The sequence below is a fragment of the Etheostoma cragini genome, chromosome 5 (genome assembly GCF_013103735.1).
Source record: "Etheostoma cragini isolate CJK2018 chromosome 5, CSU_Ecrag_1.0, whole genome shotgun sequence".
NCBI classification, from domain to species: Eukaryota; Metazoa; Chordata; class Actinopteri; order Perciformes; family Percidae; genus Etheostoma; species Etheostoma cragini.
In genome coordinates, this window is record NC_048411.1 from 29,052,949 (window position 1) to 29,070,572 (window position 17,624).

The window sequence follows — 17,624 nt, forward strand, 5'->3', positions numbered from 1 at the left end:
CAAATCTTAGGAATGATAACAAGAAAGCACAAACAAAAGGAAAAAGACAGATCCTGGATTATGAGTTCATTTAGTTTCACTGACACTGTCACAACTATCAAGTCATATTTGAATAAATTCATGACTGACATATGGCAAAGAAATATACTACATTGTTTATTTTCAATGCAGAGAAGTGAGGAAATGTAAATAAAGTAGTTGCAAGTATGTTATAAATATATATATAGCCAACTCAGCAAGCTGTGTAGCAAAAATCTCGCCAATTTTCCGAGTTGTTCCAACGTGACTTTATCCATCTCCCTCGGCATATCGACTTTCACGGAATAAATCCCCAAAAATCTTAAAAAAAAAAAAAAAAGTGCCTACTCGGGAGCTGTTTTTCCGATTATCCCGACGTCACATGAATGCAGCATTCTTCCCACTAGCATTTACTGTTTGTAGCTAAGTTAGCTCTGTCATTAACTCAGTTGACCAGCCTTCATACAGCCTGCTGGACGCACAAAAGCAGTGGATGTCTGTAATTTTTACTACGATACAGACGAGTAGAGTAGCAGGTGAACATTTCGGGTGCATGATATCGGTTGACATGTGTAATAAGCTGCATTGGACATTAAGGACCTACCTGGCTCAGCCTATCAACTGACAGCTGTCACCGCACCTAGCTGCTTAGCTAGCTGCCTAGGTGAGCTAACGGCTAACAAGTGTTTTTTGGGCTAATTTAGCCAGCCAGTGCTGCTCTCCGTTTAGAGTGGAAAGTGGTGACTTCCGCATCAACGTTATATCAACCATTTTCTCAACAATAGTTGACTCCGCCTGCTGTTTAAATGAGTTAGCGAAAGAACGTCGGACCGCAGTGTTTGGAATATTTTAAGGTCCAGCTAGTTAGCTAGCATTTAGCTTAAAGCTAGCTGAGTAAATTCATTCATTATTGAAAACTTGCCAAAGCGTTAACGTTAACACCAGAACCTCAACGAACAGTGTTATCCAATCACAGTTGTCTTGCTGTTACGACACTAATATTTATATTTATATATTGGACTTAGCCGTGCTTTGGATAACCTCTGGGGGGGGGGGGGGAGAAATGAAGAAATTTTTTGATTCTCGTCGGGAGTTGGTGAGCTCTGGGCCTGGCTCCGGACTCGGTGGAGGAGGCGCTGGTTCCGGCGGCGGTGGCAGCTTCATCGGACGGGTCTTCACCATCGGACGATATCAGGTGACCGTCGAGGAAATCGTCGCCGAAGGTAAACTATGTGGCTTTCTGTTGTGGGGATTATACACATGTCACACAAACAAGTTTAACTAGCTAGTAAAATGCACAATATGAACTGGACCACACTGGTGTGAGGATGGACAATCAAGTAACATTAAATGAGTGGGCCTGTTTTTCTTGGGCTATGGCCTAGCCAGAGTACCAACACAATGATACACTACCACTTTTGTTTATGATATAAATGGGAAAGGCAACAGTAACAGTATAAAATGACCCAAGGCAGCTCTGTTGATGCTCCAATCAGACTTTGTGCTGTCTTTATTCTGTGTAAATGATCTCTAGTGTGGAATACAAACATTTCAAAGCTTAAAATTCAAATATAGGAGAAGGGTGTGTAACATTATACAACTGTCTTCATTTTGCATTAATGTGCCCTCTTTCCCTCGAGCCTGGGAGGTACATTGTATAACTGGATTTTCTGTTATAAAGGACCAGTGCCAAGTTTTGTTTAACACGTTTTGTGTTGGTTAGAAGGAGGGAAAGTTTGTCAGTGATGACCTCCATACAAGGTGGGACTTTAATAATATACCTGGAGCCGCTACTTATCTATGGTTAAATTATCTTGCTGATTGGCTGTAGGTTAACCCCGAATCATTGAGTTAAAAGGTGAGGATTTTTTTGATGGAAACTGGCCTCAACTTTTAAGGTGGTCTTAACCAGAACATGGTTAAACAGGCTCTGTGATTGGGCAAATGGGTTTCCCTATGGTCATTTGTCTTTGCAATGAGAGTCTGCCATGCTCTGTTAGCTAAGAGCTGCTGTTACTAAATAATAGATGGAAGAAGTCTGATTAATTCATCAGTACTATTGATGGGCCCCATCTGTGTTTGGCCACACCGTGGCTTTATCAATGAAAGGGTTAGATATCTAACTGCAGTCCTACCCTGAACTGAGATGTCAGTGCAAACTTTTAGTGGAATTCCTGTGAGTGTCAGAGTTTTCTTATCAGTTTAAAAAGGTTTAAAAGTTGGCCTTGATGCAGACATCCACTCGAGAGAAAAACACCATTCAGATTGTTAACTTTCAGGCCTAATGAACAGGATTTTGCACACACAGTGAAAGTTAATAATTTCCCTAAAATTATTAATCTTTCACAAAATGCTTGTTTTCTGCAGCTCATATTTTTTTCTCGTTCGGTAGTGGACCTACTGCTTGCAACATGACTCCCCCCAGTGTCTCTAGTCCTATTTATTCAGAAGGTTTGGGGTTGTAGTCTGGGCTATAAGTTTCTGTTAGCTGGCTGCACCATTTAGAAATGTTTTTTTTTTCCCCTGTGTCTACTCCCTTTTATTGTCATTGTTGAACTCTTTTGCTGAAATAAGGACACTCTTCACAATGTCCAGACAAAGGCAGTCAGAGGGAAACACTGGCTGTTGTAGCTTCAGCCCTGAAGCTTTGTTATTTTAGACATTTGGGCTTCAGGCAGTTTGTGATCTGTCGATGAATCGATTAGCTGTTTGGTCAATAAAATGTCAGGAAATGAAAGTATTGTTCAGCGTTTCCCAAAGTCCAAGATGATCTCCTCAAATGTCTTGTTTTGTCCACATCTCAAAGATATTCAGTTGACTGTCACAGAGGAGAGAAGAAACTAGAACATATTCACATTTAAGAAGCTGGAAACAGAGAATTTAACTTTTTATCAAAGACTCAAATGGATTCATCAGTTGTCAAAATAGTTAGCAACTAATCAAATAATCTTTGCAGCTCTATTTTAATTTCAACAAGATGAGACGTGTTGTATTTTAACAGAGAATGCCCCCCCATGTAGTATTTCTTGCTGTCGTTGCAGTGTCCTCTACCTTGCGTGTTTGTAAACGGCATAGTAGTCGTGAGGACATGTGTAGCAGTCCTAAGCCTAGATGCTAGTTATGTAAATTCCATTACACTGATGACAATTTGTCACCGAACACTATAGCTGGCGCTGCGCTTCCCGCAGCAGTCCCTGAAGGGGCATATCTGTACATGCGTTTGCTGAGCGGGTATGCATAAGCTCGAGTGGCATTATCCTGACGGTCAGTTACGTCACAAGGACGTGACTATTTGGAGCTGTACTTACAATCATTTGCTCACAGTGCCTACTGACATCGTAGACCACTGCTAAAAATATTCCTTAAGAAGACTGCTAATCCTTGTAATTTCTTACAGGCATCTCAGATTAAAGCAAACAGCAAGGGTTCAACTTTCTGAACTCTGACACACCTACCACACACACACACACACACACACACACACACACACACTTAGAAGTCTGTGTTGCACATTCTTGCACTTCATTGTAAAAATTCAAATTTATAGCTGATTACACAAGTGAAATTGTGACAGGACAAAATGGAAACACACATGATTTCATTTCATAGAGTAGGCACATAGGGTGTGCTTTTTACACTGTTTGTACTCTATCTATTGATACGCCTCACACTGTAACGTTGCCCTAGGCAGTTCTAAAACGTCACCCAGTTCAGTCACATGGAGCTACCCTTGGCTTAAGCAAAGTTCCCACTACTAGATCTTTCGCCTGGAGGAATCCCAGAGTCAAGTCTCCACACTACATTTTGGCACAAAAAGCACACACAAGAAGTGACGTGATGTAATACCATACGCTAGACAGGGATCACTCCAAGCAATAAACAACAACGTTCAACAACAACTTTGGTCCGTTTTACAAATGTAACACATCCGGCAATGGCAAGGTCCCACTAGAGCAGTGTTTCTCAAATCGGGGGGTACACATACCCCTAGTTCTATTTTGGAGTACTGCAGGGGATACGTGAGATTTTTGCAAAATGTTAATTTTAATGTTAATCGTTTTGAGCAACCAGAGCATCAATCAGAAAGTTGAACATAGGTCAACTTTATGGCAATGAGCTATGACTCGGTTCAGCAGTAAAACACCAGTAACCAGTCGAAACCTAGAAGTCCTTCATGTTGGCTGATTCCAGAGAAACATACAATGTAAACTTTTGTTCCTATTAATACATTAGTTCCAAGAAAATTGGGAGAAGCTAAGCATCGGCGTTGCTGGGTTCCCTATCATTTATGATGTGACGACATTTGCATATAGGGAACGGTTATAAAAGAAGCATGGGATAAAATCACCGGGATAGTTGGTGTCTCCGGTGATTTGGAGAAGTAAGTGCGGTTGATTTATATTATTTTTAACTGACCAAATGTGACAAATGGTAAAAAAAAATTCTGTCATTATAAAAGGTTTTATTTTTTTCATGTTGTGACACTTCTCTTCTCCCATGATCGAACGTAGAACGCCACCACGTCAGAGCGGCCAAAGCCTCAAAAAGCTTCCCCGCACATTTTGACAAGCGTCCTTCCCAGGGTCCTCAGATCAGGGCTTACTGGCTGTTCCTCGTACTAAACGGAAAACCAAAGGTGAAACCATCGCTCGTAGACTTCCACATGTTTTAAAAGTGACTGCATCTGGAGGAATCTTTAAAAAAGCAGCTAGAGACGCACCTTTGTAGTCAGGCGTTCATTTAGCCACATTGCTGACTGTTTAATGTTGTATTCACGCTTTTGTGTTTTAGTACGATTTATTTTGCTCTTAGCAAATTTTGATCTCTTTTAATGTATTTATTAGTGCTGTCAGTTAAACGAGTTATTAACTGCGTTGACACAAACCTATCTGAACGGCGTCAATTCTTTTAACACAAGATTAACGTTCTGTTTGGTCTAGCAAACTGTGTCGTTTTTTTCACATGCTGTTGCAACTAGTAACGTTAGAGAAACTACAACACCACACCGGCTCTAGCTAGACTGGAACCCCCCGCCCTGTCAAAGTGTTATTTTCACCCTTTTATTGATGCACTGTGTTATATTGTGTGAGAGATTTGCTGAAGTGTGAAATTGAACACTACAGTAGGCTAAATGCCAGTGTTGTTTTTCATATAAACACATTTGCACAAAGTGAGCCGATCCACTTTTCCATGTTGAGAAGAGCATTAAAATGAGAAAAAAATAATGGGACAAAAAAAAAATCAAGGGACATTTAGAATAGACAAAAAATGTGATTAATTGCGAGTGAACTTTGACATTAATGTGATTAATCGCAGTTAAATATTTAAAATGTTTGACAGCACTAATATTTATTTATGTTCCCTTATTTGTGACTGTATGGTAGTCTGGCTATCACCAGACCAAGCTCAATCTTTTAAGATTGAAAATTAGTCTAAGGGAGTCTGCTCTGTATTTTCTACCGCACAAGAGGCGTGATCAGCGGGTTCAAATGACTCTGTAGGCAATTGGATAGTCCTTCAACCAATCAGACCAACTGTAAGCCAGTTTGTGATTGGTCCCTGCCAAATTGTAACAGAAGCAGGATAGAAAAATGTACAGGTTTCCAGCCTGAGCTGCAATCAAATCGCCGGCAGATCGGGCTGGGTTTACCCGGCCTAACTGTCTGGGATACAAACGGTGAAAGCTGCAACATGCTGTCAACGTAAAATTAAGAGAGGCCATTTCACATCTAGAAGTCGATGAAGACAATTGACTAACTCACACTGCACAGTTCACTGCAACACAGAACATGTGTATTTGTGGAAAAGCATGCGGTGGTAACTTCATACGTAAATGCTATGTCACACTGGGACTTGAAAGAAATGTTTTATTCATCTGTGGGGTCGTTGGTGGTTTGAGCTGCCACGGATAGATACAGTCATCTTGTGGTTTTCCATGTGTCAGCAGCATTACTGCGACCAAAGGATGGATGATGAATTCTCTCACTTCCTGTGTCTTTCTTTTGTACGTTGTCTGCTTCTTGCATCTTTTCCCTCAGCACAGCTGCTGACTCACACTATGTTGTGCTCCTATTACCACCGTGCTGGACCGCCCGACCCTGCACTCTTCATACAGTTTCCCTTTCCTTAGTTGGGTTTATTTAGTTATTTGATCAGGACAATGCACATTATTCAACATTTCTGTAATTGCACCAGTGTTAGCCAGTTGGCTAAGTTTCAACTGTAGTCCTAGTTACCTAGCATGCATGTCTATATAGCACTATGATGACATGAAATACGTATATAATGTATTGGTTTAGCAGTAGCCAATTCCATAATTCATAAGTCATAGTCAGCCTGGCGAGCTGCCAAGGTTAAAAGATCTGGGGTGACTCTAGCTCACCCAGTAAGAGCGTGCCCCCCATGTAGGCTGAGTCCTACGCAGCGACCTGGGTTCAAATCCGACCGGTGGCCCTTTGCTGAGTGTCATCCCCCATCTCTCTCCAACTTTCCTGTCTATCCACTGTCCCTATTGAATAAAAGGAAAAGCCCCCCCCCGCCCGGCTGATCTGTCAGGGTCAGAGCACAGCTGAGGGACATTTGACTTGAAGACACTCTCAGGAAAGATACATCTCATGTTGCTGTCAGAGTCACTGAGTATGCTAACATCCACACTACTGAACTATTTTCTGTTTAAGACATTGGGTGTGTACTGGTATTATTCCGTTTTTTAAAGAATTCTTTGGACATGTATGCAGCACGTTTACAATATGCGTCTCATTTTGGGAGTTTACCTCAGTTTGTAACAGTTTACGGCCTGTTTACTGCATACAGTCAGCTCTGTGGGTCGCTATTTCCAACCAACCAGCCAACAGTTCAGTTTGCAGTGCTGCGGTAGTCACGTGTGCCCCAAAAAAAAACACATCTCTGGTCAAAAGGAGAAGCACACCTGCTTCTTAACCCTCATGTTGGCTTTGGGTCAAATTGTCCCGTTTTCCTATAGCAATGTTATTTTTAAATCCCCCAAATAACATGATTGATTCGACACAACGCTCTTTGGCAAGTACAAATCTCTACTTTCATTTTATTTTGGGGTGTATTAATTTAATTTTATAGCATTTGGAAAACAAATTGAAGTGGTTTTGAAATAGTATTGAGTAAAAGTTATATTTGGAGTCATATTCCAGTCTGTGATTATCCATCAACATCCATTCCTTTAATCTTAGTCAAACAATTCCTAATTTCTTCTTTTCAAACTCAAACATTAGGTAGAATTTCCTAAAATCAGGTTTATTGGCCATAAATTCCAAAAATAACTGTAAAACTTAAGTTAATAAGTTAGTGTTACGTAGTGTTAAACGTCAAAAGTGGCAAACGTGGGGAACTGTAGAATATCAGCAACTGAGTGAAATGAACCTGTTTTGGATTTCCCTCCACATTGTTTATGTCGTGAAACAATGTCACAATGTATTGTGTTGCTGCTCCTACAGCTACAAGTCCAATAAATGCAGTGGAACAGGACATTTCGAGATTTTAATTCTTGATAACTTGATAATAAAAAAATGTTGGTGTTTCAAATGTATTCATTCTGTTTCTGTTCCTTCTCCATCTCTCCAATCATTTGCAGGAGGGTTTGCCATTGTTTTTTTGGTGCGGACTCATCAAGGCGTACGTTGTGCACTAAAAAGGATGTATGTCAACAATGAGCATGATCTGCAAGTCTGCCAACTTGAGATACAGATTATGGTGAGTGAGACAGTCTAGCAACCGACTGCTAAGTGCAGTGAAACTACATTGTCTCTTTGACACCACTGGTAGATATGCCGCTAGTCGTATAGGAGGGGACTGTGTTATTGTGCGTAGATGTTACCCTGTGGTGGAATTAACAGCACCACTGTAACTTATTTTACAACACACAGAAATACGGAGATTTTTCTGAAGTAATCATGAATGCTTCAAGTCCTCTGTACTTCAAATACAAGGGTGGGATTGTAATAAATGCAATCTTAGCTCCCTTGCCGGTTCATTTCCTAACCGGAGTCCTTACTGTAAGTGAAACTAAGCAGTACCTGCAGCCACACCCTGGGTGGCATGACTACTGTGGTTATCATCATAATGTTCAGACCTTTGGCAGGGAATCCACAACATCTCTCTACTGTTAAAAATAGGCTTAGATACATAGATGCATTTTGTAATATACTAACCCAAATGTTTTAGGATTGTAACATCTATGAAAAGTGTCTCTGTTGTGTGTCATTTTTGCTTTCTCTGTGTTTGTTTACACAGAGGGACCTAGTGGGCAACAAAAACATAGTCGGTTATCTGGACTCCAGCATAACTGCAATTGGAGCTGACGATGTGTGGGAAGTCCTAATCTTAATGGACTTCTGTCGAGGTAAAAAGACCACCCCCCCACCATGCCTTTCTGTCTCTGTTGAACTCAAAGCTCCTTTACTCTCGGCTCCTCACAGCATCCGGCTCTGTTCCAAAGCAAGTAGTCAAATGACAGCTGTCGTGGTCAATAGAACTTCTGTTTCTGAGTGGAGTTATTTATAGACAGTGTAAATATTCAACATCACTGTGCAGTTGTTGAAGCCTTCTTATGCTTGTAGCATAAGATAGATACAATTCAAAAACATTTTCTGTACAAGCACCATTGATAATGCTGTGTTAAAGTCACCAATTACATGTAAATGTAATGGGCTGTATTTATATAGCGCTTTTCTAGTCTTAACTACTCAAAGCGCTTCTACATAGCACTGGAACCATTCACACACATTCATACACTTTGGCCAAGGCTGGCGTACAAGGTGCCACCTGCTCATCAGATAAACACTCGCACACATTCACACTCCCATGGCGCAGCATCGGGGGTAACTCTGGGTTCAGTGTTTTGCCCAAGTACCCTTTGACATGAGACTGCCAGGAATTGAACCACCAACCTTCCAATTGGCAGGCAACCGCTCTACCACTGAGCCACAGTTGTCAAAGCAACAAAAACATTTTTTTTTACTTCTTCTTCCTCAAATGTTTTTTTTTTGTTGAATTTTTAAATGATCAAATGTGTTGCACTGTAGAAAGCAAAGCAGATAGTGTTGTACATTGTCTTGTCCAAGGTCTGTTTCACAGCTTGAAGTCATGTTTAGAGTATTGTAGTGGTTGGTTGTCATAAGTTGACCTATTTGTTTTATGCAGGCGGGCAGGTGGTTAATCTAATGAACCAGCGGTTACAGACAGGCTTCACTGAAGCCGAGGTGTTGCAGATCTTTTGTGACACGTGCGAGGCAGTTGCTCGTCTCCACCAGTGCAAGACTCCAATCGTCCATCGAGATCTCAAGGCAAGTCTGGTCCATATCCCAATGTACTACTCAGCTGTATACGACTAGTTAATTGATGGCCACAGTAATTGAGTGTGACATTGTTGTTTACCTCATGTATTATCATTTCCAACGGGTCTCATCTCGTCTTCCTCATGTAGGTGGAAAATATCCTTCTGCACGACCGGGGACATTACGTGCTCTGTGATTTTGGAAGTGCCACCAACCACTTCCAAAACCCTGAGACAGAGGGGGTGGCAGTCGTGGAGGAGGAAATCAAAAAGTGAGTTTTCTGGGCTCTTTACACCTTCAACCCTTTCTTTTATTAAAATTCAGAAGCTCATTGGTCTGCTTCTAAAACCAGGTACACCACTCTGTCATACCGCGCTCCAGAGATGATCAATCTCTATGGTGGAATGATAATCACAACAAAGGCAGACATTTGGGTGAGTAGTACTGTGTTCTTTCCCACAATTGCGCATTAAGATGACTGTATGACCACAGTAATTCACCATTATAGTAACATTTGTATTCAAAAGAACTGACGTGCTCAACAGAAAGATTGACATTTTTACAAGTGTGTTGATTATCTTTGTCTGCACAGGCCATGGGTTGTCTTCTCTATAAGCTGTGCTACTTCACGCTACCTTTTGGGGAGAGCCAAGTGGCGATCTGTGATGGAAGTTTTACAATCCCAGACAACTCCAGATACTCCCAGGACATGCACTGTCTCATCAGTGAGTAACATTTATCCTCAGACTATACACACTGCCCTATTAACAGCATCCACATCTCCTAAATGTGCAAATATTGTAAGTTTGAATGTGTGTTAGGGATGTTAATGATTAACCATTTAAACGGTTTAAAAATACATTTTGACCAATCAGTTAAACATTTAAAACCAATATTAAAACAAAAATAACCCTTTTTTTACATAATAAAAGAAAAATAGGCTTAAAAATCTATTTAACTGCTTAACTTTGTACTATGGCTCTCTGCTGGACGGTCCTCACAGCAGAGAGTTACGAGACACATGCTACTATGTAAGTGAGGACTGGCGGGTTAAATCGGCCGTCCTACACACAGAGTATGCAGGTGGACACACAGCTGACAACCTTGCAGGTGGATACAGACACTGAAAATATTGTACGTGCCACGGACAGCTTTGGATTTGGGTTGGTCGAGCAAGCTGTTCCAGTATAGTGTCTCCATGTGTCCACAACAATGCACGGGACATTGTGGCTTTGCAACGGATACAAGTCCCCAGCTGCCCATGGAACGCTGAAAGTATGTCCGAGCCTCTCACACAGGTGAACTGAGACTCTGTTGAGTTCTTGTCGGTAATGGGTAATTATCTGTTAACAACGGTCATCGGACAGCAAAAAAACCTCCCAAAATTAGCATCCTTAATGTGTGTTTTCATGCGTCTTACTCCAATTATACATCCTTTGTTTTGTTGATTTTTCAGGATACATGCTTGAACCTGACCCAGAAAAGAGACCAGACATCTACCAAATATCCTACTTTGCCTTTAAACTGGCCCGACGAGAGTGTCCGGTCCCAAATGTACAGGTAAGTCAGCATGGAAAGAGGAATAGCATGAATTTGCATATGTTGTAGGATTAATGTTGAATGTTACCAGCTCTTTTTTTCTAATAATCTAGGCCTTGTTATGTATCTCAGGTACAGTGGTTTCAGTTGTCTTGTTGCTTTCTAAGGAAGGTAATCCAGGAAAAAATGGTATTGGACGCAAGCTATGCTTTCTAGCTTTTGCCAGTTTGCTTCCCTCATTTCACGATACCCTTTTTCTAAGTTATTTACAAAGTAGCCTAACCACTGGTCTTCTGATTCCACCACATTTCCCACCTCGCCTTTCAAGTGGGCGATAATGGTTCATCAAAGCAGCAAATCAATACTTGAGTGTATCCGTGGAACTCAAAATGTTTTCTTAATGACTCAGTAATGTAACAAATTAAAAGTCTGGTTTAATATCCTTGGATCAGATGAGAATTGTAAATCCTCTTACTGTTGTAGAATTCACCTATTCCTGCAAAACTTCCCGAGCCCATTAGAGCCAGTGAAGCAGTGGCCAAAAAGAGTCAAACCAAAGCCAGGTGAGTAAAAAAGCAAAGCATTTGAGTGTTACCATTGTATGAAACTTACTGCATAACTAGTCAATTTTCTCTTTTCATTCCATCAGGCTCACAGACCCCGTTCCCACCATGGAAACCTCCATTGCACCTCGCCAACGACCCAAGGCTGGCCAGGCTCAGCCCCAGCCGATATCAGGCATCCTTCCCATCCAGCCAGCTCTCACTCCACGCAAGAGACCCAATGTGGCTGCCGGAGCACCCCAGGCCATAGGTAGAAGTAACTCTGTCATACCTTTTGTGTTTGATACCTTCTGTCACTTGGTAACAGGAGGCGCCTGCATTTGAGATGCTTATTTTCTGTATTTTGTGTCCAAAACAAATTTCCCTTCGGGGACAATAAAGTACATTTTATCTTATCCATTTATGGAGACAGTTGTCCTATACTCAAAGCAACATCTTGTATGGAACTCAGCATAGTGAACTGCTCATAAATTTGGCTCTTGTCTATCAAGAGCTGGTTTTCCCAGGGGTCTCATTCTTAAAAGGCTTTTAATCTTTTTAAAAGAAGCTCTTGCCATTTACCCTTTGACAAGGCAGAATAGATGACAGGCAAGATGAATCATAAATTACAGCAGCATACTCATGTTTTAAGAAAAGCGTCTGACAGCGTCTGTCACGAGTGACAGAAATTCCTCTTTGACAGGGCAAACGTGTGAGCAGTTCAAACTCACTAACTTGTGTTTAGAGAGCCCAGCCGAAGAAGGATTTTTAAGACCGATACAAATATGTGGTTTATTTTATGGGAGTTCATTTCCTTGAATCGGCCATTTTAAATGCTGATATCAACCTGCCGATATCAGTCGGGCTTTATTTTCAAGGATGTAGTTTTTGTGGGTTGAAATGTACGTATTGAAAAATATAAAAAATAAATCTGTATTTATGTAGCTATGCTAAATGCTTTACACTCAATAAATGCATTGATTGTCACCATAGAATCTAGAATGGAGTATAATATAAAGTATGTGTGTTTTGGAGATTAGACCTAAAGCATCATCCATATATTACCAGTTAATGAAAGTCTTTTATTTGTCTAATTGGAGGGTCCTTTTGACTTTCAAGGAGGCCTACAATCACACAAATACTTGCACAAAGATCAAAACACTCAAATCTCCTTTCAGTTTTACAACATGTCAAGCTTTCTTTTTGTATTCAATCACTGGATGAAAACAGTTGAAAGTTGCACAAATACTTCAGCTCACCAGAGACAGTATGTGCGTGCATTATAAAAAGATCTCATTCTTCTTATTTTTCTGCCTTGCAGGCGTTGGTATCAATGTCCCGCCACCAGCTTCAGCCGCTGTACAAGCTGCTCAACAGGCTCCTGCTGCACAGGCCGCGGCGCAGCCAGCTCCGACAGCCAACATGCAGCCACAGGCTACACCACAGCATCAGCAGCTTCTCATCAAGCAGCAGCAAGCCTCCGCCTTTCTAAGCCCACAGACTAACCAGCAGGTAAGCATCCTGGCTTAACAAGGATGCAAATAGTTTTTTTGAATCTCACTCAGGGATACTGGGGGAAGGTGTGCAACAATGCTGTGCACAGCGGTGACACAATTTAAGTATAATTTTCAAACCGAAAAACGTTTGCATGACTATGGTATACATTTGTCTATGATTTCTAATTTAAATATCAATAAATGGACCGTTGGTCTGATTGTTCCCACTGTTTTTTTTGCCTGAGCTGGCCTGTTCCTGGTTTAAAATGTGTTCTTCTGAATGAGTCAGTATACTGTAGTTAAACTGTTACCACCATACAATACTGTTCCTCTCTGATGTGTTTTGTGGACAGAATGTGTTTATAGTGACGAAAACCTAAATGTTGTGAAAGAATCTCTTCTCACCCTCCCTTCTCCATTTGTATCTCTCCGTCTCCCTCTTTCTTATGTTATGTCTTGATTTCCATTGTGTACTATCAAAAAAGTAGGAAATAAATCCTAAAAAGTGTTGCTACACTCCTCAAAGAGCTGTAAATCATGACAAACTGGGCCTTCCTCATGTTTAGCTGTGTGCTATTCTTATGTAGCACCAACTGGTACAGAGCCTCCAGCAACAACAAACAGCGTCTACCCTGCTGCAGTCCAAAGTTAAGCCTGTTCATCCAGTTATTTCCCTGCAACTACCACACCAGCAGCATGTAGCCCACGTCCATGAAACTGCGGCTTCTCATCTGACCCCCATCCCCGAGTCTGCAGTTGTTGGTCCTGCAGCTGGCCCAGAGGTTGTGGTAACATCCGACTTCTATTGCCGTCTGCTGCTCTTTTGGGCCGGGGAGTTGATTACCATCTTGTTTCTAACCAATCACGTACAACGTTACTTTTTCCTCTTCTGGGGCATAGGAATGGTCTCACAGAGTATATTCAATGGGACGGTGTTAATGCCACGTAGCTAGAAATGCTTCCTGTGATGCCATCTTTGAACAACAGTTGGATTATGAATAAGTCACATGATAACTAAATTATATTGGGTTTTTTTTCATACTTTGTTGACCCTACTCTATGTATTTTCCTATTCAGTTAACTGTAGTCATAAGGTACATCTGTTTCTGTACAATCTCTGGACTATGAATGCTTCCTGTTCTAAAAAGGTTTTTCTCTCCTTTTGTTGTGGTTTTCAAAGAATTTAAAATCCATCTTTATTTCAGATTTTCGTTTCCACTGTATCTTTTTTGCTTGGCTTTTGTACGTTCAGGGGTCTGATATGCTTGTTTCTCCTCGTGCAGTAAAAGAGAAATTCTCTGTTGGCATCAAGAATGTTTTCATCTCATATTTCCACCCTCTGGATCTTTTGTTTTCCTCACAGACGGCTGGCCGAGTGATTCACAAAGTTGGCTCAATGACACCCCCCTCGTCGCCAAAGATGGCCCCTAAAAGCGGCCACAGACGCATTTTGAGCGATGTCACTCACAGTGCCGTGTTTGGGGTCCCGGTCAGCAAATCCACCCAGCTACTCCAGGCAGCCGCAGCTGAGGCTGGCCTCAACAAGTCCAAGTGAGCAGAATTAACTCCCTTCAGTGATCTGAGGATGAACTGTCTCCTTTCATGGCACTAAGTGAGCTGAGGCGGTTCAATAGACAATCCATTCATATGACAGAACCCACGCAGGAGGATAAAAGACCCTTTTACATCCCAGAGCATCCAGCTTAAAAAGAAATGCTCAATTTAGTCTTTAAATAGCTGCATGCTCACTCTTATTTGCATACACGGTGTCCACAGACTTAACACCCATGATTGAATTTCACTGTGCACTCTCGCCCGTGTTTATGTTTCCTCCTCTGTGTACTGCAGATCAGCCAGCACGACTCCTTCTGGCTCCCCCTGCTCGTCCCAGCAGAGTGTGTATCATCCAGGTGATGCTAACGCCCAATCGGCCCTTACTGCACCCAGCGCTCAGCCCAGCTGGAACCCCTTTGGGGATGACAACTTCTCCAAGCTAACAGCAGAGGAGCTGCTTAACAAAGACTTTGCAAAGTTAGCTGAGAGTAAGTGCGACGTGTTCAACGCACACTTACACCTGCAGCATTGGTAAAAAGTCATGTGAACTCAAAATAATTGCTACTTTGCTGTTTGCTTGTGCACAGCTGCCGCACCTGGAGAGAAGATCACAGGCTCCAGTGAAAATCTCATACCGGGGCTCAATGCGTTTCCAGGTAAGACTTTGCCTAACTGTTTTTAGTACGCTGTCTCATTGCTTTGCATACTTCATCTCCCAGGAGGCTTTTATTAGAGAGATATTATCAGTCATTTAGTGGACATTTTTCTCAATATCTACATGCAACAATAATATATTGAGAAAGGTGGAATCCAAAGAAGTTTTTGACCTATTTTTGTGTTAGTGTCTTGGGAATGTCTAGCGTTGCCATAAAAGTTTGATTATGTCTTCTCTGTTCCTGAGTTTTACCCACGTTCTTCTTTTGTTCATGCTGTCGTATTCCTTCATTTGTTCTTCTCCATCTTTATTCACTGTGCAATGTTAAGCTGAAAGGTCTGCAGACAAGAGTGCGGGTTCAGTGTTGTTGACTGTCCCGGACCCCTTTAATACCCTCTCTGACACCACAGGTAATTTTCCTTGTCTCAGCATGACACAGAACGAGCCTTGCTTTTGATTCTCTCCGGCCTTGGACTCTCACACGAGTCGAGTCTTAGAGCTTATGAGTCACTCTTTTTTATTTACTGAAGTAGTTTCCTGGATATCACAGTTGTTAGGTTTATGACTGCTAGTTGTGTAGTTTTTGGATTAGTTCACGGCCCTATCTTGTTGACATAGCAGGCAGCCTCACAGTGAGTCCTTGTCAGCTTCCATGAATAGAGACCGTAGCCACAGATCGCATCTCATTTGCAGATCTGTGCTTTCGCTGTTGCCTGGTAATGCGAAGGACACATTCTCCTTTGTTAATTGGATTTTCTTACTGCCTGAAGGAGCCTGCTTGCCAGTGCCACAAAGAATAAAATAAAGTCAAGCATGCTGTGTTGTTAAAATAAAGACCCGGCCTTTTACGTTCTCCTCAGTTTAGCCTTTAGCCCTTTTGGAAGTGCATACTTCTTAGCTGGGTAACCTCCTTTGTGTAGTTGCCAGAACCGAGAGGATAAAAAAGGTTGAGGCTTTTACATAATCAGGGTGTGGTTAATCTTCTCTACCCAGCCTAAGCTGGAAGCACATAAGCAAACACAGTCTGACTTTTGCTGATGGAGCAGAGAGGCATATCGGAGCAGCATTTTGTATAAGTACTGCCTCTTGGGAATCGAGTAAAAATGTAGCCTACTGTGCATCAATTTTAACATTACCTATGCTTTTCTATTGACTTCACTGACATTAAGGATTTGTATAAAGCTTTTCATCAGTGTTGGCCTCTTTCCAATAGTGAAGGGGGAAAAAGGTCACATCTGCTGTGCCATTTTCTGAGCCAACACATTCCTTGACCCCCCCGCCCCCCCTCACCCCCACAACCCCAATTTGCCCCATAGCAGTTTCCTGTAAGTATTAGCTGCCGTTAAAGTCTGTTAACTTGTTGTTTCATGCATGGACTGTTGTTCAGCCTAACTAAACCACTAATTTTCTATATTAATAGAGGTGCATACTTTAAGGAAAATTGAATATTGTTTTTATGATGAAGGTTTTGGTAAAGCCAACTTTACAAAGATATCATGTCATTGGTCTGCGCCGGTCCAAAAATGAGTTGAGGTGGCATGTGGACTGTGACGGTGCGTTTAGGAATCGCAGTGAATAAACTCACTAATTGCTGTGGCTTTGTTTTGATAATTAAATGTTTGGTGTTGAGGTTTGTTCTTCAAGAGCGTGAAAAATTCTAAATGTTTTCTGCAGCAATTGTTTTGCACGATAGTTCTACGTGTAAAGACTGGTAGAGTTTTGTCCTTTGCATGGGGTTTCACCCAACTCACTGGTCATGGAGGGCATGGCTGTTGCAAGCTGCACTAAATAAACAATCGGACAATACTTTTCACTGCGTTATGGTGTGATGACTGTCAAATGTTCTCAATGTTAAACACATTTCATGCATTTGTCATCCTATCTTATTATTTTTATTTTGTCCCTAACAATGAAGGCAGCGGTTTAATACAGATTTGTAATTAACTGTAAATATTGTCATTGATTTGGGCAACATGTCATATTTACACATTGCTAGAGTTTCATATCTTGTTAGTTTTTCTGCTCCTTTTTTATTTGTGTGAAAAATCCTCCTTCATCGCCTTGTTCTCTCTCTTGCCATCTGCCCATTACCGCTCTGCGTCTTTTTCTTTCCCTGCTTGCTCACAGAGAAGCTGATAGAGGGACTGAAGTCCCCGGAAACTTCTCTGCTGCTGCTCCCCGACCTCTTAACACCATCCAACCCCTTCAACAGTTCTGCAGAGAGCTCCACCAATGGTACAAGCTCTGCCTTGCCCTGAAATTCCCAGTCTTCTTTGCCTTCCTGCTCCTCTTTCACTCACACGTTCATGAAGTCAGAAAGACCAGCTAGGAAAAAGGATTAAAGAAGGCCTTCATCAATTTTTTTCCCCTACTAAGGCCATCTGTTTCGTTTTATATTGTTGTCTTTTCCATGTAGTGAAGGCAGAGGTGTGTGTGGATTCACTGATTCCTGGTTTGGAAGCCCCCCAGGCCCAGCGACACTCAGGCCAGCCAGAGCTCCTCCCTGCCAGCA

At 41.7% G+C, this 17,624-nt stretch overlaps 1 protein-coding gene across 12 annotated transcripts in view; it reads left to right on the forward strand.

The window, feature by feature from the left end:
• Window positions 1-403: 403 nt before the first annotated feature.
• Window positions 404-17,624, forward strand: part of LOC117944234 (AP2-associated protein kinase 1-like) — a 26,372-nt gene continuing 9,151 nt past the window's right edge. For 4 of the 12 annotated variants that reach the window (XM_034870849.1, XM_034870851.1, XM_034870861.1 and 1 more), the window contains exons 1-18: window positions 404-1,241; window positions 7,625-7,743; window positions 8,284-8,392; window positions 9,193-9,335; window positions 9,476-9,597; window positions 9,679-9,760; window positions 9,919-10,051; window positions 10,783-10,886; window positions 11,349-11,428; window positions 11,515-11,678; window positions 12,729-12,919; window positions 13,491-13,685; window positions 14,267-14,454; window positions 14,752-14,945; window positions 15,045-15,113; window positions 15,442-15,522; window positions 17,240-17,347; window positions 17,529-17,624. In XM_034870849.1, the coding sequence (XP_034726740.1) occupies window positions 1,082-1,241; window positions 7,625-7,743; window positions 8,284-8,392; window positions 9,193-9,335; window positions 9,476-9,597; window positions 9,679-9,760; window positions 9,919-10,051; window positions 10,783-10,886; window positions 11,349-11,428; window positions 11,515-11,678; window positions 12,729-12,919; window positions 13,491-13,685; window positions 14,267-14,454; window positions 14,752-14,945; window positions 15,045-15,113; window positions 15,442-15,522; window positions 17,240-17,347; window positions 17,529-17,624 (2,338 nt within the window). In that variant the 5' untranslated portion in view covers window positions 404-1,081. The remainder of the gene's footprint in view (window positions 1,242-7,624; window positions 7,744-8,283; window positions 8,393-9,192; window positions 9,336-9,475; window positions 9,598-9,678; window positions 9,761-9,918; window positions 10,052-10,782; window positions 10,887-11,348; window positions 11,429-11,514; window positions 11,679-12,728; window positions 12,920-13,490; window positions 13,686-14,266; window positions 14,455-14,751; window positions 14,946-15,044; window positions 15,114-15,441; window positions 15,523-17,239; window positions 17,348-17,528) is intronic. The other 8 variants (XM_034870860.1, XM_034870856.1, XM_034870852.1 and 5 more) reach the window with 8 other exon arrangements.